Raw genomic sequence first — 23916 nt, 5'->3', positions numbered from 1 at the left:
GAAGCAAAACGCTTATGGTGCTTCAAATCTGGGACTTCAGTGGCTGTTAGCCAATCAAAAAAATAGATTTACTGCCATTAACTTCAGTTAATTTGCAATACCTTGCCACACCATCGCAAGCATAGAGATTCTATGTCGCTACCTGGTGTCACTGTTGAGTCAGCTGACAAAGAGCAGTTTACAGAGTGTAATTCCGTTTTTTGCCACATATGAAAGTGAATGGTCCAGGGAGGTGCAAAATGCAAAATGCAAAGGCAGAAATCTGATATTTTCTCCTTAAAAGTGACGGGGACGGGTCCAGGTGAATGAAAATCTGGGTACGTCATGTCCCCCCGTCCCCCCCGCTATCTGCGCCCATGGTCGTGTACGGCTTCATCAAGTTGTTCACACCATGGTTGTTGTTAGCGCAAGCCTGCTAGCTACTTAATGGAGGTGGGATGGCATAGCTGTCTGGCTACCGGTAAAAACAGGATGTTACCCTAGAGCAGGGGTCAGAAACCTTTTTGCTGGAGAGAGCCATAAACGCCAATTTTTTAAAAATAAATGTTCACGTGAGCCATGCCATTTTAAAAACACTGAATACAATTAATAGCATGTATTTCAATTGAGCCCAACAATTTTAGACTGTACTGTCAAGTTATTAGTTGTATTAAGTGGGTTGCCAACTGTAGACATCATTATGGCAAGGGTCTGGGAGTCCTCTCCCTGAAAATTTAGTAGGCCTATTTCTTAGATGTAATTTCCTGCATTTTAATGCATTTTAACCTCCCATGCCCTGTTTCAACTCAATATGGAACCTGTACTTTTATTTTTAAATATAGGACGATTCCGTATTTCAAGGGATGGTTGGCAACCCTAGATAAGTAAGAGCCATATACAGTTCCCAAAAGAGCCACATGTGGCTCTAGAGCCATAGCTTCCTGACCATTGCCCTAGAGCTCTAAATGTTTGAAACGCAGCAACAGCCCAAAACGTAATGCTATTAAAGTAAGGATATTTCCAGCAATCATCGTTGGTTCTAATATGCTGTGCAACAGTTATTACGGAAACAGACAGACTTTCACACCGACAGGCTACCTAGCTAGCAGGCTCGCCACCACTAATAAATAATTAGCCTCAGGAACAAACGTCAACACGTTGTATTTGGTCCTCATTGACCATGGCTTTCAGTCCACCTCTCGTGCACGTTTCCATGTGGGGGTTTAAAATATACTGTACACTATGCTGAGTTTACTTATTGACATCCGTTTCAGGTGTCATTCTGCTGTAGTTACGTGGTGGTGAGCTAAACGCTGCCTTGAAACAACAGCCACCCCACCCCCCACGTGCGCACCACGGCCGCCTTGAAACTGTTCGAAGCTTTGCGATTGGTTATATTCCGTGTGCCAAACCAATCAGATGCTCTGACGGGCGGGGCAATGCTCTCATGAACTCAAAGTAGGGAGGGAGAGCAGAATAGAAGACGTATTCAGAACGAAACGGCTGCAAAATTGATTGTGAAAATTATATAAACTTATCGGTGGAAATTTATGGAAAGAATGGCCGATACCGATATCCCAAAAATGCTAAATATCGGCCCGATATATCAGTGCGGTCGATAACCGGTCGGGCCCTATTAATTAGCCTACCCAAACCCCAATCACGTTTTAATACATCACAGATTCATTTGTCCTTGTATGGTGTGCTGCAGGTGATTGAGGAAAAGATCATTGTGTTTGTGAAGAATGAGATGCAGAGATTTAAGAGGATTCTTAATCCAGACTACCAAGGAAACTTTGCAATGTATCTACACAGTTTTGCTGATTGGTGTCAGGTTAATGTGTTTGTGAGTTCTGCAAAATGGCTAAAATTACTACAAAAAAAAGGATTTGGCGAGCAAAAGAAGAAAATATTCATTCATGGATTCTTTTGTCCTTGTATGGTCTGCTCCAGGTGCTTGAGACAAAGATCATCACATTTGTGAAGAGTGAGCTGCAAAGATTTAAGATGATTCTTAGTCCGGATTACCAAGAAAACTTAAAGAGACAAGACAACGATGAGAGTGATGCCAGAGAAGGAGCTCTCAAGATGGCACTACACTTCCTATGGGAGATGGAGAGAACGGATCTTGTTGACAAACTAAAAGAACGTAGGAATTGTTCATTATTTTTCATAATCTCATGTCATTTCCATACATTATTTGAATCATTTAGGTATACCATTATGAAAAAGGTTAAGTTGCTATTGCTTGTGTCAGTGAATGTTAATATTCCTTTTGTTTGTACACCAGATGAGCTGGATGTACTTTGTCGGGCTGAGCTGAAAATGCATCTCAAGAACAAGTACCAGAGTGTGTTTGAAGGAATACCCATGCAAGGAAACTCTGCCCAGCTCGAAAAGATCTACACAGAGGTCTACATCACAGAGGGAGGAAGTGGGAAAGTAAATGAGGAGCATGAAGTCAGGCAGATTGAGTCCAGATCCAAAAGACCAGTTGAAAGGGAGAAAAAAATCAAAAGCAGGGACATCTTCAAGCTCTTACCTGGTCAGGACAAATCAAGCAGAAGAGTTATGACAAAAGGGGTAGCTGGCATTGGTAAAACCATCTCCATTCAGAAGTACATCCTGGACTGGGCTGAGGAAAAAGACAACAGTGATATCCACTTCATTTTCCCATTGCCTTTTCGGGAGCTGAACCTTGTGAGAGATGAACATCACTCTTTGATGAGTCTTCTTCACCACTTCTTTCCAGAGCTGAAGACCTTAACCTTTGGCAATCAAGGAAAGTATAAAATGTTGTTCATCTTTGACGGCCTGGATGAATGTCGACTACAACTTAACTTCCAGAAGAATGAAATTTTGACCAATGTGACAGTTCCAACTTCCCTGGATGTACTCCTCACAAATCTCATCAAGGGAAATCTGCTTCCCTCTGCTCTACTTTGGATCACCTCCCGACCAGCAGCAGCCAGTCAGATTCCACCCGATTGTGTTGACCTTGTCACAGAGATCCATGGGTTCAATGACCAACAGAAGAAGAAGTACTTCAGGAACAGGTTCAATGATGAGAGTTTTTCCTGCAGAATCATTTCTCACATTAAATCATCAAGAAGTCTCCACATCATGTGCCACATACCAGTGTTTTGCTGGATCGCTGCTTGTGTTCTTGCAGCGATTCTTGGCTCTTCAGGAGGACGACAGCTTCCAAAAACATTGACAGAGATGTACACATATTTCCTGATCTTCCAAACAAAACAGGCCAGTCAAAAATTTGATAATGTGCATGACCCTGAGCCACAATGGAACAAGAATCTTATCCTTTCTCTTGGAAAGCTAGCTTACGAACAGTTGGAGAAGGGAAATCTGATCTTCTATCAAAAGGACCTGCAAGATTGTGGCATTGATGCTAGAGAAGCTGCAGTGTGCTCTGGTGTCTGCACCCAGATCTTACGACAGGAATCTGGAATTTTTCAAGCAACAGTTTTCTGCTTTATCCACCTGAGTATCCAGGAGTTTCTAGCAGCTCTGTATGTGTTTCTGATGATGGCGAACGAAAGTCAAAATGTGATCTCCAGACACCAACATCCCGAAGAAGAATCCATGACCATGTTACACAAGACTGCTGTGGACAAAGCTCTGGAGTATAAAGATGGCCGCTTTGACCTTTTCCTCCGTTTCTTTCTTGGTCTCTGCCTTGAGTCTAACCAGACTCACCTGCGTGGCTTACTACAGAGAGGACAAAAACAGATGGGCAATGATGAAACTATCAGTTACATTAAAGACAGGATCAGGGAGGTGCCTTCATCAGAGAGGGTGATCAACCTCTTCCACTGCCTGAATGAACTGAATGACCACTCCTTAGTGGAGGAGATCCAGAGCTTCTTGGGTGCAGAGAATCTTTCGGAAGCCCAGCTCTTACCTGGCCAGTGGTCGGCTCTCGTCTTTGTGCTGGTCACATCAGACCAAAAGCTGGATGTGTTTGACCTGAAGAAATTCATCAGGTCTGATGAAGGTCTCCAAAGGTTGAAGCCAGTTGTGGAGGAATCCAAAACTGTTCTGTAAGTACGATGGTAGTGAGTACTCTCAGGGGGATAAGAGCTGTTGACTGTTCGGAAGTGTTTTGTATACTTTTGATCTTTAAACAGTAGTTATATATGGCTGTTATCCTCTTTCAGGCTTGATAGCTGTGGACTCGGTGAAATGAGCTGTGAAACGATGGCATCTGTCCTCTGCAACACATTTTCAAAAGTGCAGACATTGGATCTTAGTGACAACAGTATTGGAGATGTTGGAGTCAAACATCTTTGTATTGCGCTGGAGAACTCAAAATGTATACTAGAGACACTCCAGTAAGACATTTTAATCCTTTTTAAAACTCCCTCACTTTCGCTTCTTACACCTTACTCCACATTACTCCACAAATGTGCATGTTAATATGAAATATTCTGAACATTATCTTTCCTTCTACGTAAAATACTGTACATAAATAGTAGTATCAATAGTATTATATAGTGTAGTACTAATACAATAGCAATAAACAGTTCATCATTAATACCCTTCTGTTCAGACTGGCGAACTGTGGTGTAACAGGTGAAGGATATGCTGCTCTTGCCTCAGCTCTCAAATTAAACCCTTCACATCTGGAGGAACTGGACCTGAGAGGAAACGACCCTGGAGACTCTGGAGTAAAACTGCTTTTGGAATTACAGCAGGATCCTGCCTGTAAACTTCAGACCCTGAGGTAAGATTATGCCGTAAAACATCTCTTGATGCAAGTGTCTGAGATTTTGAAGTTTTGAAACTGAATGTGGCTATCTGAGATGTGTCTGTGTAGTTCTGTTTTTGCACCTTTCTGTGAAAGGTCATCGCCCACATTGGGGGACATTTTATTGTGAGCTGTGTTTTGATGTTGGATGTGATGTCTGAAGCCTCTCTGCCAGGGATTAGTAAATAAGTTTTGACACAGGCAAGGTTTTTTTTTCTGATAGTTCCATCGCAGGCCATGACCATACTTTATTTAACTTCAAAAAATTAACCACATTCAGTTTCCAATTTAATTTTGCTTCATAAACTGATGTCCCCACAGAGGTGTGAACACAGAATATTAAAGGCTTGGAGGCTGAATATGCAAACAGCAGCGAGATCTTGATGCAGTCATTCTCGGTCCAGTGCAGCAGAAGTTTTTGTCTCTATTTCCATTTGCAGGGAATACCACTGGAGATGTGGGACACAAATTGTTGCATCTACATCAACTGTCATTTGTCACAATAAAATGACTGACAGACGGGGGACGTGTCATGATTGGTTGCCACAGGGGTTTGGTGGCCCATTTGAAGGTGATTATGCAGAGATAAAGCAGAGGAAAAGCGCTGGAGTGCTTCTGTGCGGTATTACAGTAGACAAGACTAAAGGCTTTCTGAGATTGTGCCTATGAGATGAAATGTATGACTCCTGTGACATCCTTTCCTCTCTATCCCTGTTTATTCATTGTCAGGTTCTGTGGACATTTTTTGTTTGTTGTTCATTTATCTGGCCACTAGACCATCACTAGACCATCTGTATTTTCTGTTTTACCCTTTGCATTTGGTTACACTTGTCATCTTGCCATTTGTTAATTGAATGTACAAGTTTTATATGAATTATGAAAGATTTTATATGACAGAGAAGTTTTGTATTTTTTGGTAGATAAGTGTAAAATGAAACATGTACAATTTTGGCAACTGCTAAACCTTTATATGATGCCAGTCCCTCATACATACAAATAACAGATAAAGTTATTTCTTACAACACAGTTTTTTGTTAGAAATATGTCAAATGAAAAAAGTTAAAGCTAAAGTTGTATATGATGACAGTCCTTCATGAGTATCCATGCAAATGTCAATAAGATGTAATTCCTTAACGACTCAGGCTATGACTACTGGGGCGCCTTTCTCGAAAGTGTAGTTGTTTGCCAGTTAGCAACCTGGGTTGTTGTCCATGGAAAATTGCATTCCAAACAACAAAGTAGCTAACATAGTTAGCAACTATGGTTTTGAGAAATGCACCCCTGGTGCTCTGCCCCATCCTCCTCCATGACTCAGGTACCCTGAGCATGGTGCTGTCCTACCACGCTGCTCCCTTGGGGAGCCACTGGGGGCTACCCCCTTTAATGAGTGAGGTATCGATTTGCTTTAATATCATTCAAAAAACATTGAAGGTCATCATAGAACATACAATTTGTACTGTATTTATAATAGTTTTACTTAATACTTTGTATGAGATATCACTGAAGGGGCCACTTTCATACATGACATTTATATTTTTTATACAATATTTTACAAGGATTTACCATTAAGACAGTGGTAAGTTCTTACAAGTTCTGAACACGTTCTTTTCATAAGGAATATGTATGCATTTTATATATATTTTCCGTATGGGTAATGCAGGGGTTGAGGAGAGGGGAAAATGCAGGAGTGCTTCTGTGTGGTATTACAGTAGGCAAGACTAAAGGCTTTCTGAGATTGTGCCTATGAGATGAAATGTATGACTCCTGTGACATCCTTTCCTCTCTATCCCTGTTTATTAATCATGTCTATTGTTCTGTCCACTGTGATAAGGAAGAAATCAAGGGAGGACAGTATGGGTGTTAAGGGCTATATGTTCATGGGTCTGGAAATGTGAGATACAGCTTGGGGAGGTGTATGCATTGATATTGTGGCCAGTGTGTTGTTCTATGCTGTGGTTTGAAGGGGGGGTAGCATTAGAAAGTGAGACACTGGATATCTGGACAGCCTGGGAAGGTGTATCTGCATTTATATTGTGGCCAGTGTGTTGTTCTATGTATGCATTTATTAATGTGTATCATGACATTAGGACATGGTGTATACAGCTGGGAATGTGGGATATTGGAGAAGGGATATTAGTAGTAGTAGTGTTGTATGTTAATCTGTTATGGCAGTGTGTTGTTCTATACTGTAGTGTGATGAGGTGGTAGCATTAGAGAGAGACTAGATGACTGGTTAGGTGAGGAAGGCAGGGTCTGTGGTGGGCATGGAACTGGAGACTCTCACTACAGAACCCTGAGCAGACTGCACTCCAGCCACCATCTTCATCAACCAGAAGAGTCTAATCAGATACAGACTCTAGTCCATCTTCTTGATGAGGTGGTAGCATTAGAGAGAGACTTAGTGAGTGATGAGGAAGGCAGGGTCTGTGGTGGGTATGGAACTGGAGACTCTCACTACAGAGTAGAACCCTCAGCAGACTGCACTCCATTCTGGTCAAGGCCAGCCACTCCATGTACACCATCATCATCAGTCTGGACAAGGCCAGCCACTCCATGCACACCATCATCATCAGTCTGGTCAAGGCCAGTCACTCCATGCACACCACCATCAGTCTGGTCAAGGCCAGCCACTCCATGCACACCATCATCAATCAAAGGGGTCTGATTAGCTACAGACATAGAGGACTTGAAGTACACAATCCCCCTGCCAGTCCATCTCCTACAGCAGTGGTTCTTAACCTGGGGTGCGGGCACCCCCTGGGGGTGCGCCAGAAATTTCAGGGGGTGCACAGAATTTTGTTTGTGTTGAGGTAACAAAATTCTGCTACATTATAATTAGGCCAAATCAAAACCAAATTAAAATGTGTTTTGGTCCCCAAAGAAGTGAAGGTATTTATTGAGGTCTCAAGTAAAAATCATTTAAATTAATCACTTAAATGACTTTTTAGTCTGTATACACATGTAGAAGTTGCAGTTGGGGGTGCACGGCTTGTCATGGGCACAGGTAAGGGGGTGCATTAAGAAAAAAGGTTAAGAACCATTGTCCTACAGGACAAGCAGGTTACAGAGGTTATTTGTCCCCAAGGTCATACAGTTGTTTAATGCCACACATCATAGAGGACTGAAGTGCATGACCCCCTGCCAATCCCCTTCTAACCTTGTGGAGGCAGCTAGACCCAAACGTCCCAAATGCCCCATCCATGATGATCACTGCACTAAGGGACTCCCATAGCACTGGATAGTCTTGCCGCAGGACACGTCCAATACAGTATTTATACAGAATATATACAACTCCAACTTTCTTTTGTTTACCACAAGGCACCTTATTGCATCAGATCACCTTCTACCTCTTAAGACGTTTTGGACTTTTGGTTTTTAAATTATATTTCTATATTGTGTATTGTACAGTATTACACTACCCACTATAGAGTATACACTATAATACATGCACAGCTGTGTAACATGTTCGATCTATCATAATGTCTGCACAATATGTGTATATATGCATTTGTGTGCAATATGTTTGATTTGTCTTCGTATGTGGCCCAGTGCATACGCATGTGTGTTTGGAGGGTTGGTGAAAAGCATTAGTGTGGAAGTGTGTGAAATTAGTGATTCGTCTGTTGTTTCTGTAGGTTGTTGAAGAGTGATGCTGCTGAACAGGCCTGTGCCTATCTGACTTCAATTCTACATGAAAACCCTTTACTGCTGACAGAGCTGGACCTGAGTGGAAAGATACCAGTTCTGCCCTCTACTGGAGGACCCACACTGCAGAATCAAGACACTCTGGTTAGTTGAGTTTGATCAGTATACGTAACTTGTAATACAGAACCTGTGTTCTACGTATGTGTGTCATAAGAACAGAAATCAGCATTCACCAGTTATAGCCATGTAGTAGTGGAGCAAGTGTACATCATACAATACACACACACGTGCGCACACCCAACGTGCACACACACACTTTATACACAGTACTGTGAAAAAAGGACTGGTGTAACCCCCAGATATCGTGATCATGAACAAACCAGAGAATGATAGTACTGACTTGCAGCTATTATCCTATAGGTGGCATGGAAATATGAGGAGGAAGATGTTTAATTTATGCTAGAATGTTGACTGCTTTATTAATAACAGTAGTGGTAAGTAAAGTATGTAAAGTAAAAGTGAATGCCCATTGTGAAACTCCAACGATCATTTTCATTGTGACACAGCACTCCACTGCACACAACGAAATTATGCCTCACCCGTGCAAGGGAACAGCCCTCAATGGCGCCCCAAGGGAGCAGTGCGGCGGGACGGTACCATGCTCTGGTGTACCTGTAACTCTTTCCAGAGCAGTTTGTGTGCAGGGTGGCTTGTGTCTGCATGTGTCCAAAATGTCCAGTGTCCTGCTTTCTCTGTCTCTTCTTCTCTGACTCTGACCCCCCCCAGGCTTGGTGACTGCAGTATAACAAAAGAGGGCTGTGCTGCTCTGAGTTCAGCTCTAGCATCAAACCCCTCACATCTGATGACTCTGACTCTGGATAATAATAAACTAGGAGACTCTGGAGTGAAGCAGCTCTCTACTCTACTCAGGAACCCAGACTGTAAACTACAGGTTCTGTGGTAAGCAAAGAGACAGAGTGTGTGATGCATCAGACTAAACAATGTTATAGTCACCATGGAAACACTTTTACACTTCTACTTTTACAGCTCGCAAGTGCCTTGATTACGTGTGTGTGTGTGTGTGTGTGTGTGTGTGTGTGTGTGTGTGTGTGTGTGTGTGTGTGTGTGTGTGTGTGTGTGTAAATACTGTGGAAAGCTAAGTGTGTGCTGCAGCAGACTCAACACAATTAGAGTCATCATAGAAACTCTTGATTCCATCTTAACTGTCATTAATTGTCTTGATTACAGTTGTGCAGAATGTGTGTGTGTGTGTGTGTGTGTGTGTGTGTGTGTGTGTGTGTGTGTGTGTGTGTGTGTGTGTGTGTGTGTGTGTGTGTGTGTGTGTGTGTGTGTGTGTGTGTGTGTGTGTGTGTGTGTGTGTGTGTGTCGTTTCTCCATCTCGTAAATAATAAAATAGCATGAGCTGTAGGCCTATAACACGCAGTCAAAATAATATGACGTGTAAGCAAACAAATGCAAACAGGGTTGCAGCGCATATGCGAGTCATTAGTAAGTGAATGATGGCTCTTGCGACCACTTCCACGGTCCACTATCAGAAAACCCATCTAACCCTACATGCAACTTTTGGCAGCGCGGTCGTGGGAAACACTTCTCATTTGAAAACATTGTTTTATTTACCGTATTCAGATTTGTATCAACTGCTGGCATTCCGTGATGAAAAACAGTCTTACATCAAGTTTATTTGAACAACATTTTTTCATTACAGTGTAGAGTTAGAGACAAGCATGCCATGGGCACCGCGGAAACCACGTCATCCTACCTTGTGTCCTTTTATCAAGAATGGCAACATATCACACCAACTAGAACGAGGTTCACAAGTCGCAGGATGTCATCGTAGCGCAGACTGGTAGCGAAATTTCCATCACATAAACAAAATGTCGACCTCTCTACACTTAATGCACATTCAAATCATATCAGTTTATATCTTTTTTCATATTACAATGTAACAATCTCCGATGCCCTTTCCCTTTCCCCTTCGCGCCAGGGAGGTGTGTTTCTTACAGTGCAGTTCAGTTCAGTGCAGTTCAGTTCAGTTCAACTTTAATGGTACCCGAAGGTAAACTGGGTTTGCAGTTTAAAATGAAAGATGGCTGTCTTGACATAAAAACACACAAGACACATGACATATAACATGGAGTCTAAAAACACATAAGGGCTACACAAAGAATAAATAAATAATACAAGGACACTTGACTTATAACATACAACATATATATATAATAAGGGGAGGAAGTCCAGTTTTGGAGCACAACACTTCATACAACTGAAAGCAATTGAGTCGAAACCCCCAAAGTTGTTTCCGAGTGTTTCATCTCTTTTCTTTTGGTATGCGAGTACCATCTGTGGTTGATGGCTATCTTAAGCCTGTCTGCCCCTCATACAAATGCTAAGAACCTTTTGGCCACTTTGAATGTTAATTCTCATCTCTAGGGGGGGCAGACTGCCAGTCTACCACCCCCAGGTGAGGACCCATACAGTGTATTTCGCATATAGCCTCCTGTTGTGCTGTATCCATCTCTGTAACTCCCAATTTGTTGAATATTCATTTTAGGGCTGTCCCATGGGGAACTGCCCCTCTGGTCCCAGACTGTATATATTTTTGTATACTTCTTGTGTAAGTTAGAAATATTTGCTGAACTGCTTGTGACGCTGTGTTTCTCCATTGATGCATCAGTGCAATAATTAAAGCCTGGATTCTGTTTGTTGTCCTTACACCAAGTCTTCTGTAGTCTACTTTTGGTAAAAATTACCATCACAACCTTCACAACACTTCAACCAGCATGTGTGCTTGTGTGCTTGTGTGCTTGCGCTTAGTCACTCTCATTCTCTGACTTTCTATCCCCCTCCCCCCCTCCCCCCTCTCTGTCTCTCCAGGCTTCCTGACTGCAGTATGACAGAAGAGGGCTGTGCTTCTCTGACTTCAGCTCTGGCAACAAACCCCTCACACCTGACACATCTGAAGCTGAGTGAGAATAAACTTGGAGACTCTGGAGTGAAGCAGATCTCTACTCTACTCAGCAATCCAGACTGTAAGCTACAGAGCCTGGGGTAAGCAAAGACACCAAAGAGTGTGTGAGGAAGCACACTAAACACTATTATAGTTCATCACGGAAACACTAAGATGGAGTGTGTGTGTGTGTGTGTGTGTGTGTGTGTGTGTGTGTGTGTGTGTGTGTGTGTGTGTGTGTGTGTGTGTGTGTGTGTGTGTGTGTGTGTGTGTGTGTGTGTGTGTGTGTGTGTCTGCATAAGTAAGGGGGTTTTCAACCAGTGTTCTGCTGCCCACTAGTGGTTTATGGAAGTATTGCTGATTATCTGGGACTTACAATGCAACTTGGCTTCTTGTCTCTCATTGTCTCCCATCCCTCTATGGCCCGGGGTATACTGTACTTGCTGAAGGATACACACATGTGTGCATGAAGATGATTCCATGTTTATGTTATGTCAGCTTTGCATGCAGTAGGACAAGTGACACAAGGCACACGCTGCAATATGGTGCATTGCTGCTCAGACAGTACTCTAGTAAATATGTGCACTCAGTCACACACAGTTGTAGACACACAGTCAGGTAGGAAGCATATCCTGTGTGTGTGTGTGTGTGTGTGTGTGTGTGTGTGTGTGTGTGTGTGTGTGTGTGTGTGTGTGTGTGTGTGTGTGTGTGTGTGTGTGTGTGTGTGTGTGTGTGTGTGTGTGTGTTGCCAGATCCAGCTCAACGTACCAATGAGTGTTTTAGTACTTGGTGGGTATTACATCCATCCATACCAGTTTTTGTTTCATAGTAAATGTCCTTAAAGGAACAAATGTCCTTAAAGGGTCACAGGCAGGATTAAAAGGTAAGTAATGACTGTCCTGAGTCAGCTGATGCTATAATGAGTCATTAGTTAGTGAATGGTGACTCTCCAGACCACTTTCACACTCTGCTGTCAGAATCCCTCACATGGAACTTTTTATGGAGTAGAATGAGTATCATGGGGATAAAATTTCATGAGAAGAACTGACTTCACGTGCTGCTGGAGACTTACCGGTATTCACATTTGTGTTGATTGTTGGTACTCTGAGGTGAAAAACATTAAAGCGGAATTCACCTTTCAAACAATATTGTGCCCTATCTCTGTATTAGACCACATTATAACTTTCCTGGTGAACCAGTAGCCTGTAAGTAACAGGCTACTGGCACACTGCCCTTTCACGCGTCTCCGCAGGCGGGGTTTAGTCAAAAGATGCTTGCACGCGGTTGGAGCAACCTCATATGAATGACATGACACTTCGACCACTCACGTTGAAGCTTTGTGACGTAGGACGTGTCGTCACGTAAGCGCTGCCAGGTCGGGAACCAAAACAGAACAACGTCCTTTAGAAAATCAACTTGAGGTATTTTGGATAACACCGCTGAAATTGCTGCTTCCATCCCGACGCATGATAACTCCTCACACGCCGCCATTACTGTTGTGATTCAGGGAGGGGGCGGGCACAGCCGAACTACCCTGGGGGAGGGTGTTGCGTTCGATAAACGTCATACCCACTGAAATCCCTCCCTACAATCCTGATTCGTCGAGCTGCCCCGTTTATTTCGTAAACGGAGGAGGAGAGCGAATCACAGGTGCACCAGAAGGTTTGTGTAGCCCAGCCCCCTGGGCGTCAACACATAGATTCTGGTTCACCAGGAAACATTATAACAGGGGATTATGTAGCCACTGGATATAATATCTTTATATTAAATATAAAAGCTATTTATTGTTTTAGTAATGGTGATTTGAAGCGTCATCAAATCACCGGAAGAAAAAATAACGACTACAATGCCATTAGAACGTTGCTGGGTGATAGGAAGCGTCATCAAATCACCTCGGCATGACAGGCGGCATGGAACAGAACAGCAGGCAGATAACACATTTCGAGGATGCAGATATTTACATTGTCCGGATAATAGGCCTACTTCAAGTAGGCCTATAGGTTAGGCTACTGCACAGTGGTAAAAGCCTTGGTGCATTCAATCCAACTGCTTTTTAAAAAAGTTTTGTCCGCATTGTTAATAGCCCATGCGCTCATTGTCATTACAAATCACCTACAGTATGATAGGCTATCGGAGCGCACCAGTCCACGATGTCTACGCCAGGTGTAGCCTATTAGGCCTGCAAGTTGTGTAATAACACATGGTAGGCATTGCCTACCCGTTTTTTGTTTTTGTTTTGCTCTGTTATTGATTTTAATATGCTATTCATATATATTTTTTTAAAGCTTGCTGAATTATTTGAGGTCCGGTCCGGATCATGGTGCAGCAGCCACGGACACTCCGAGTCCTAATGGGCTAAACAATAGGCACACGACAGTAAAGTTGTCTTTAATTGAATCAGGCTTTATTTTAAGATTATTCAAAGTTATTTGATGGATTGCTGAAGGAGGCTGCGACCATTTCTATCCTCAAACGAGGCGTCCTCCTTGCACTGCTGGCGATGTTCGTGCTCCTCTTACGCAGGTTGCAAACAAGGTAGCCATAAATGCATGCGCTGGCTATCATTACTGCACTTGGACTTGATTGCCTTTAACCCTCCTATTATCCTTGGGGATCAATTTGACCCCAATCAATGTTTAGCCTCTGAAAAATACACAAAGTACACATTTCTATTGCTTCATATTTGATGACTTTTCCTAAATAGATGGGGTAAATTTTTCTTAAATGCTGTACGCTTTTTGGGTACATCCGTGTTCCTTGGGGTCAATTTGACCCCACATTGTGTTAGGTGTATAAAACATAAATGGAACATGCATATTTTTCAAATATTTGTTCTAGTCTGTTTAAATAATGTGAAATACATGAAAATAAGCAATTTAGCTATGGGTTTTTTTTTTTAGAACATTTTGCTCTATTTAGGGCCCTGAACACTAACAATTCTAATGATGTGGGCAAAGGCCAAAACTAATTAAAGGCAAACTGTTGTGTGAAGGTTGCTACTACCGCAATAGAATGTTGACACAATCCACCAACAGCATCCTATTATACAGCTCCAGGCCACTTTATTAGAATAGTGTGAAAAAGTTGATTTTTTTCCCATAATTCCATCAATAATGTTAAACTGTCATGTATTATAGATTCATAGCCCAATTTTTAACTATTCCAATCATTCAATTGTTTGTTTTTACATATTTTGGCCTTCCAGCTCAAAAAACCCATGAATTGGTGAATTCGCAACATTAGAATATTGTGATAAAATCACAATTTTCTTCAGCAAAATTCAGGTCACATCAAATCAGTTGAAATTTGGTACAATCTATTGGATCTATTGATGGAATTATGGAAATAAATCAACTTTTTCATGCTATTCTAATAAAGTGGCCTAGAGCTGTATTATATATAGCACTTATGGCACCCCAAGGTAGGCCTATCAAAATGTGCACACTCATTGTGGATTAACTGATCATTTGGGCTACCTCGTGTAACCATCCACACAACTATGGCAGATGAATAGGCTATTGTGACTCCAATCGCAAAAACAAACGCGCACCGGGGTGACAAGACAGCCATGGTCCAAAAACAAACACAGTACCATGCTATGAATCATTTTCACAGAGGGAATGTCAGCAAGTGCCCTTAAGGGGGGAGATAAAATAGCTCTCCAATACATTATATTATCCTCAAATGATGCAGGGTCCCTTCTGTAGTCCAGTAGCTGTATCTCTTCTATAGGCAACTGTAGGCTACATCTCCTGCTCTGTCTGCCTACCTGGTCGCTGCTGGTGGACGCGCACCAAGTTACAAAAAATGTGCGGTGAACGACCTCGCGCCATGCCAGCTTGTGGCGAGGTGTGTGATGTAATTTTGGGTTACGTGACAGCACACGCCATTGACGCCAGTGAGGTTACGGCTAGTCACGCGATGTACAGAATGCATGAGATCCAAATAGCGTGCCAGGTGAGGCCACGTCACCTGTGAAATGTTAATCAACAGGAAAAGGTCAAAGGAACAACATACCATAAATTAAGTCGCAAAATCACCTCAGGCCAAGTATGTGGGAGGAATATACCGTATCTTAAGTGGCATGTGTTCTGTGTACAGGGTATTCTGTTTTTTTTTTTATTAAGGGTTACTGTATTATTTAAGGCCTTGATAGTGGGCGGTGGTAGCTCAGGTGGTAGAGGAGCCGTTCGGCAACCCAAAGGTTGCAGGTTCGAGCCCCGCTCTGCCTGACTCCCATCGTTGTGTCCTTGAGCAAGACACTTAACCCCAAGTTGCTCCTGGTAGCAGGGTGGTACCCTGCGTGGCAGCCACGGCCACCGGTGTGTGAATGTGAGTGTGAATGGGTGAATGTGAGGCATACAATGTAAAGCGCTTTGAGTGCTTGAAGGAGTGGAAAGGCGCTATATAAATGCAGTCCATTTATCATTACATAAACCTTTTCTTCATTATGTGCACACTACTTCAAGCATAGTTGAAATCCTATGATGTTCCTATGATCCAATGATATTTTATGATATTCCAAAATGTCTTTTGATTGACAATGTATTTCAAGAATCACTGAATCACAGAATCACTGACATTTTATTGCTATTTTGCACATTTTGCCCCTCATGAGTTATCATGGGTTTTGGTGTGTGTCAGGGTACTGGGAGATACTTAAAGGACTTTTATGTCAGCAACAGAGCAACATTAAATATCTGAGACATAAACATGTGTCAAAGTTTTGGTTTCTACTGATTTTGAAGATATTTTAGTGGCTGGGGTCAAATTGACCCCAAGGATCACGGATGTTACCTAAATCTGAGGGTAACAGGAGGGTTAAACAACACGAGCAAGAACAAGGCACACTCAGGCAGGCTACTGAAATCTACTGTCAAGTCATTGTAGATTTCAGCTCACCCCCCAGGCAGTTAGGGCCGCCTATTTTGCATAGATTATAAACACAGACTTCCTCGATCTCGAGAGACAGTTGAGACGCAAACGGATAAATGATAGGCTATTAAACACTTGACCAAAGTAAGCGACGATAGTACATCTTCAAAATGCAGGTCTAACCCAACACCTCCCTCAAACTGGCGAGATGCAGTGGCGGAGCCAGACATGTATTATTGGGGGGGCAATGGGGTAGCCACATGAATTTCACAGGGGCATACTCTTACACAATGAAAAAAACACTCAAACACTATAGAATAGATAGGCCTAAAGAGAATGATATTCCCGGGTTCTTATGACACCCGTCACTGGTACCAGATTGAGCGGTTTCCGATTGTCATCTATGGGTTAAAAAAGGGCTTTTGGGCAGGTATTCTGTAAATTCGTGGTCATATAAATCAAGACTTCTGTTTAAATCTGGCAGGATTTTAGTTTTAAGGCGTTATTTTGAGTATTTTTGGGTTGGTAATCATTGGTCACATTTGGCAACCCTAACACCTGCTGTAAGGTAGGTACTGTCACTGAATCCCTTCTAAAGTGCACCCTATAACTGCACCCTTAAGTTTTAGGTCTCCGATTATGTCAAAGAGTAATCAGTCACAATTTATGTCTTTTGGTGATTTGTGATGTAATTTTTTTGTGATTTGACCCTCAGAAACCCATTGCATTGCAAATGGCAAGATTTACAAAGAGCTATGTGCCTTTCATTGACTGAACCTAACTCAAATGACATATCCCAACACCACACAGTCATTTCCGGATAGAAAATAGTATTAATATAGAAAATATCACATTTCAAGTAAAACATGGCCATTTTTATTAACTGCTTTCTGTCTTTTCTGAATACATTTTAACCATCGTAGAGGTAATAATTTAATATTTAGGCTACTCTTTTTTTTTCCAAAGATGTGCCAGAAATGTGGGAAACATTTTGAGAAAAGTATGATATGAAGGGCTGCTCTTTTTGGAAGGAAAATGCTAATACCTGGGTGCTATGCCATTGGAATACACTGACAGGTGTGTACACCTGTAGGCTATCTGTGTTTATGTATGTGAGAATCATATAGTGATGTGAGATGATAAAGATAAGTGTTTCACTGATGCCCATTATTGCAGATTTTCAACGTTTCTACAGAATTCTCAGAAATGAACATAAAAGTTTCTGCATCAAAGACTTTGAAGTTGAAAGGAAATGAATGCTTAGGTGTCTGAGGGTTAATCAAATTATTTTCTACCATCTGTGTTTTTATGTAATTTCAAATTTCCCATCAATAATTTAAGTCTGAACTCAGACTTCAGATTTCAGAGTTACTTCCATAAAATCCAGTCACTGTAATGTGGCGATGCTTCTAAGAGCTTGCTACAATTCACACATATAACAATGCTATCGAAGGTGCTGTAAGGACATTCTTTTAAAATACTCATTAGCATCTAGTCTATTCCAACACAAAGACAGCAATTAGTATTATGCCAGTGAATATTTGGACTTTAGACACGAGGTTTGAGTTGAATTCACAGTAGTTAATCATGAAGCTACTTTCATTTACCACCAAAAACGAATCTATTTATTTATCACATGGGCAATAGAGCAATATCTAGGCCTAGTACTGAAAAATCTTAAATGGCAGACAGCTAACTTTTCAAAAGGAAAACGAAATGAATTTGGACTGAAATAAGCAGTTTTTTTTCTCGGAGGCTTTTCTTCTTCAGGACGGAAAAGCACACATCTGCTTCTATGAATAATTGCAGACCGTACAAGACAGAGAGTTGCCATGCATACCACTAGACAGAGGGGATTCTAAGCTTTCGAATGGTACCCCATATGCCTACTGTAAATTCACGAGGGTGGTGTGTACACAGACTTGCATCGAAATGTGTGTGGGAAAAATGGTTATCCTTTCTTCACTCGCGATAGCCATTTGCAGGCGATCTATGCGCTTCGTGTAATGCGAGTGGGCAGGGCTCCTGTCCATTTTCTGGGGGAGCACCTGGGGTAGCCAATCAGATTTCAGGGGGGTCAAATGCCCCCCTAGCCACCCCTGTAGCTCCGCCCCTGGCGAGATGGAGACGGTGGGGTCTCCTTCCTGATGCGCTATTTAGGCCTATGTGGGTTTGTAAGCTATGTTTCACGCAAGTCTCAACTTCTAAAAACAGAAAGCATAACCTGAACAGCTGAATGCCCAGAAATGCGTGCGCACGGTGCAACTTACCGAGAGGCGATTTTCCTTCATGTTGCACTTGCATTAGAGTGAATGGGATGAAGACCATTTTTAAAAGGCAGCCTGCACATTTGCTTTATTTAGGCCTATAATTAATCAACTCCCTCTGGCTTGTAGACCTATTTGTTAGGGACCAACAGCAGAGGTCCGGATGAAACGGCTTTTGGTCAAACACGAGTAAGCTACGAGAGAGAGTGCGAGAAAGCGCTCTTTGATAAAGTTGGTTGAGCGGAGACAAGTCCGCCTCGCCTTTGGATTTGATGGGATTAAACAGATAGAACATGCCAGAGATAGACAGGCTACTTCTTGAATGAGTAGCCTATTAGGCCTACATTTATTTATTTTTTCAAAAATAGGCTAAATGTAAGGTTAGGCTAGCCTACCTTCTCATTTTCCGTTTCAGCACTAATCTGAGGACAGCGACAGTTGCGACACGAGCTGCACTTCTCAACAGTTTGTTTTTCCATTCGCTTTTTATTCGCTGTTAGTAGCTATAGTTTGCGCAATGAGACCCAGTGAGGAAAATGCATGATTGTTATGTTTTTCAACAGTCTACATTAACAACATCAATCTGTCTCGGATATCAGCCTACATTTGTCCTAAAACCAGCCACGACTGCTGGCAGCGAGCACTGAGCAGCCAGAACGCAAGATTCCTTCGAATTTAGTGACGCGTTAACCTGGCAACGATTACTTAGTTTCCCGCAGTGCATTCTGGTTAACTGAGTACGTTAAAATAGCTTTGGCAATCGCAGTTCAGCACATAATTGTATTAAATTAAACGAAATAATGCAAATTACTTTATTTTTCTCATGTAAAATGCAAAATGAGGATAAATTACATGTGATAACAGCACACATTGCTCAGAGGTGAATTCCACTTTAACACCGCAAGGGGACTTAAACAGCATTTGTTTAAATTATTGTGTAGATTTTGAGACAGCCATGCCACAGGCACCCTGCAAACTCACCCAAACTGCAGAGGATGACTTTAAGTTGATATGTATATTCCTTGATATTACAGGTAATTCTAGTGACTCATCAGAAGATATAATTTGATAGTTTGCTACTCCAGTGTATTAGCCATTTATTTGGAGGTGGGGGCTCCTCATCTGTTAAACTGGTAGTAGGGGGTGGTGCCTGGTTGGTTAGTTTTCACCTCGTACTTACTTTTCAGTTAGGCAGGTAACATATGGTATACACCCTGTCCAATGAAGCAAGTGATCACAGACTGTAGAACAGGAGACAACCTGCTCACATACATGGACATAGATGCTCATGGCAGCACGGGGTGTGGGGACCTTTTCCTATTCAGTGATCCTCTTGTGTGTGTGTGTGGGGGGGGGGGGGGGGGGGCTTTTCCTATTCAGTGATCCTCATGACATGTGTGGGGACCTTTTCCTATTCAGTGACCCTCATGTGTGGGGACCTTTTGCTCTTCAGTGACCCTCATGACATGTGTGGGGACCTTTTTCTATTCAGTGACCCTCATGTGTGGGGGACCTTTTCCTATTCAGTGACCCTCATGTGTGGGGACCTTTTCCTATTCAGTGACCCTCATGTGTGGGGACCTTTTCCTATTCAGTGACCCTCATGTGTGGGGACCTTTTCCTATTCAGTGACTCTCATGTGTGGGGGACCTTTTCCTATTCAGTGACCCTCATGTGTGGGGACATTTTCCTATTCAGTGACCCTCATGTTAACTCTCTGCTAAGGTGTAGAAGGGACTCCCCCCTCTGTAACATGGATACAAACACAGTGGGCCACAGACTACCTCTCAGTCTCCACTCCCTGGGCCAGAACCAGTTGTTAACTCTTTGGTGTCGGAGGGACTCCCCTCACTGGAATGTGTACATAGTTTAGTTTAGTTTAGTTTATTAGGATCCCCATTAGCTGGGCGCAAACCCAGCTATTCTTCCTGGGGTCCAACAATAAAATCACACACAGTTAAAAGTTCTACACAAATCTGTACATTCATTTAAGCACCATACATTGAAAAGAAAGAAAGAAAAAAAAAAGATTTTTTTTAAATATAAACATAAATTACTATAATAATGGTTTAAGACCTTGTGACAAACATCTCTACCTCCGCACTAACCTAATTTATATATGATAGGCTCAGATGTTTTTTCACCTGTTTTTTTAAAAAAACACTTTACTATTCAATATACTTAATTTGGTTGGCAAATTGTTCCATACTTTAATTGATCTATATTCAACAGTGCGTAGAAGTGCATTCATATTGCTCTTTGGGATGCTCAGTCTCCCTGCTGCTGCATGCCTTGTGTTATATGTATGAATATCACAACTTTTACAGAGGAGATTATAGCGATTTAATGGCATTTTGTTGTGTAAAACTGCCCAAGTTGATGTTAGTAAAGAGACGTGAAGCCTTTCCTCCACTCTCAACCACTGTAAAACTGAATGCATGTAAGTGATATTTGTTGTGTAGGAACATTTAAGAACAAGACGTGCTGCCTTGTTTTAGACTAGCTGAAGTTTAGCAAGGTGATCTTTGTTGGCATTTGACCACACAATAGTACAGTACTCCATCTGTGCTAAAACCAAAGAGCATACAATCCTTTTCCTTAGTTCTTGAGTGAGAAACTGGCCACCATGCCTGAGTAGTGCCAAGCCACTACTCATTTTCTTAACCATGTGGTCAATCTGTTTAGACCAGGACAGTCTGCTATCTATGATGACTCCAAGTAGCTTTACTTCCTTTACCTGTTCAATTTGTTCTTTGTTAATGCACAGATTAAGTGCTGGGTCACGACTCAATGAGTGACTAGAGCCAAAAACAATACTTTTGGTTTTAGATATATTGAGAACGAGTTTGTTTTGTTTTACCCATCTTTCTATTGTTCCTAGCACCTTGTTCAAAACTTGTGTCAGTTCAGCTGATGTTTTTGCAGATGTATAAATAGAAGTATCATCTGCATACATTACAACTTTTGCATTTTGTATCGCTGAAGGTAAATCATTTGTGAAAATAGAATACAACAAAGGTCCCAAACAGCTGCCTTGCGGCACCCCACAGTCTACATTCACACTGCTTGAGAAACTACCATTAAAATATACCTTTTGGGATCTATTTGTCAGATAGCTATTTAACCAATTTAGTGCTGACTGTTTAAAACCATATCTCTCAAACTTTTGAAGTAACAGTCCATGATCAATGACATCAAATGCTGCAGTAAAATCTAGAAGGACAGCACCACAGATTTTTTTGTTATCGATTTCTTGCAGCCAGTCATCGGTCATTTGAGTTAATGCTGTACATGTTGAAAATCCTTTTCTGTAGGCATGTTGAAATTCTGTTAATAAATTATTCTCAGAAAAATAATGCTGAATTTGATTAAAAACTATTTTCTCAAATATTTTACTAAGTGCTGGAAGCAAACTTATTGGTCTGCTATTTGGTGGTGTAAAAGTTTTCTTTTTATCTTTAGGTAGTGGTATAATTTTTGCTTCCTTCCAGGCTTGGGGAAAAATGCAACTCTTTAAGCTAACATTAAATATGTGGCAAATGGGCTGGGAGATGTAACTCACTGCCATTTTCAGAAACTTACCATCTACGTTGTCAATGCCTGCTTGCTGGTCCTTGCAACATGAAGTAATTAACTTGCTCACTGTATCCTCCTCCACTTTGGCAAACTGAAAGCTACAAGATTGCTCCTTAATTAGTTGCCCTATCATAAGGTTGGAGTCATGACTCCCCCCTGATAATTGCTCTCTCCTTAATTTAGCCACTTTGTTATGAAAATAATTAACATACACACAGTAGACCACTGCTTAGCCTAAATGGTGATCTCTGGGCCAGAACCAATTGAAACCCCCTGGTCTAAGTAACAGAAGGTGCGGAAAACAGTCTCTTGCTCTCTGTCTCTCATTTTTTGACTTTCTACTTAATCTCTCCCTCTCTCTATCCCTCTCTCCAGGCTTGATGACTGCAGTATTACAGAAGAGGGCTGTGCTGCTCTGACTTCAGCGCTGATTTCAAACCCCTCACACCTGACAGAGCTGTATCTGAATAATAATAAACTTGGAGACTCTGTAGTGAAGCAGATATCTACTCTACTCAGGATGCCAAGCTGTAAACTACAGATACTGGGGTAAGTAATGACACAAAAGAGTGTGAGGAAGCACACTAAACACTATTATAGTTCCTCACAGAAACAATAAGATGGTGTGTGCGTGTGTGTGTGTGTGTGTGTGTGTGTGTGTGTGTGTGTGTGTGTGTGTGTGTGTGTGTGTGTGTGTGTGTGTGTGTGTGTTTGTGTGTGTGTGCACCTGTGTGTGTGTGTGTGTGTGTGTGTGTGTGTGTGTGTGTGTGTGTGTGTGTGTGTGTGTGTGTGTGTGTGTGTGTGTGTGTGTGTGAGCTTGCCTTCTTGTCTCTCATTGTCTCCCATCCCTCTATGGCCCGGGGTATACTGTACTTGCTGCAGGATAGACACATGCGTGAATATGTTGCCATGTGTATGTTATGTCAGCTTTACACAGCTGACACAAGGTGCAATATGGTGCATTGCTGCTCAGACAGTACTGTAGTAAATATGTGCACTCGGTCACACACAGTTGTGCAGGAAACATATCCTGGGCCTATCTCCCTATCCCTGTGTGTGTGTGTGTGTGTGTGTGTGTGTGTGTGTGTGTGTGTGTGTGTGTGTGTGCGTGTGCGTGTGCGTGTGTGTGTGTGTGTGTTGCCAGATCCAGCTCAACGTACCAATGAGTGTTTTAGTACTTGGTGGGTATTACATCCCTCCATACCAGTTTCTGTTTCATAGCAAATGTCCTTAAAGGAACACATGTCCTTAAAGGGTCACAGGCAGGATTAAAAGGTAAGTAATGACTGTCCTGAGTCAGCTGATGCTATAATGAGTCATTAGTAAGTGAATGGTGACTCTCCAGACCACTTTCACACTCTGCTGTCAGAATTCCCCACATGGAACTTTTTATGGAGTAGAATGAGCATCATGGGGATAAAATCTCAAGAGAAAAACTGACTTCACATGCTCCTGGAGACATAGCGGTATTCGCATTTGTGTTGATTGTTGGTACTCTGAGGTGAAAAACATTAACACAGCGAGGGGACTTAAACAGCATTTGTTTAAATTATTGTGTAGATTTTGAGACAGCCATGCCACAGGCACCCTGCAAACTCAGGTAAACTGCAGAGGATGACTTTAAGTTGATGTGTATATTCCTTGATATTGGGAGGGAACGTAATCTCATCGCCCCCTGCTGGCAACGTTCCAAGCCCCTGCAACAAATGAATGGGTTTTTTCTTTGAAAAATTACATCTCGGCCCTGACGACGAAGTAGAAGTAGTGGCAGTCATATTATAGGCAAGTTGGCCCGTTTTATCGAATCAGGTGGTAAAATGTTCGGTTTTTCACCGATCTGA

At 42.1% G+C, this 23916-nt stretch overlaps 1 protein-coding gene across 1 annotated transcript; it reads left to right on the top strand.

Annotated features, from left to right (window-relative positions):
- The first annotated feature begins 1942 nt into the window (after positions 1-1942).
- LOC134465269 (NACHT, LRR and PYD domains-containing protein 3-like) lies at positions 1943-22628 on the top strand. Its single transcript, XM_063218839.1, has 6 exons — positions 1943-2128; positions 2270-4037; positions 4547-4720; positions 9176-9349; positions 11285-11458; positions 22451-22628. Exons 1-6 carry the CDS (start codon positions 1987-1989, stop codon positions 22626-22628), a joined length of 2610 nt encoding a protein of 869 aa, XP_063074909.1. The 5' UTR covers positions 1943-1986.
- The last annotated feature ends 1288 nt before the right edge of the window (positions 22629-23916 follow it).

This window comes from Engraulis encrasicolus, chromosome 2 (genome assembly GCF_034702125.1).
Source record: "Engraulis encrasicolus isolate BLACKSEA-1 chromosome 2, IST_EnEncr_1.0, whole genome shotgun sequence".
Lineage (NCBI taxonomy): Eukaryota > Metazoa > Chordata > Actinopteri > Clupeiformes > Engraulidae > Engraulis > Engraulis encrasicolus.
Note: the sequence above shows the minus strand (reverse complement) of the source record. Positions and strands in the feature narration are given on the sequence as shown.

Bases quoted from the DNA above. Each gene is read 5' to 3' on its own strand.
- LOC134465269 (XM_063218839.1), top strand. From the start codon at position 1,987: ATGATTCTTAGTCCGGATTACCAAGAAAACTTAAAGAGACAAGACAAC. The intron at 2,129-2,269 runs GTAGGAATTGTT...TTTGTACACCAG, and splicing joins TGTTGACAAACTAAAAGAAC to ATGAGCTGGATGTACTTTGT. The intron at 9,350-11,284 runs GTAAGCAAAGAG...CTGTCTCTCCAG, and splicing joins TGTAAACTACAGGTTCTGTG to GCTTCCTGACTGCAGTATGA.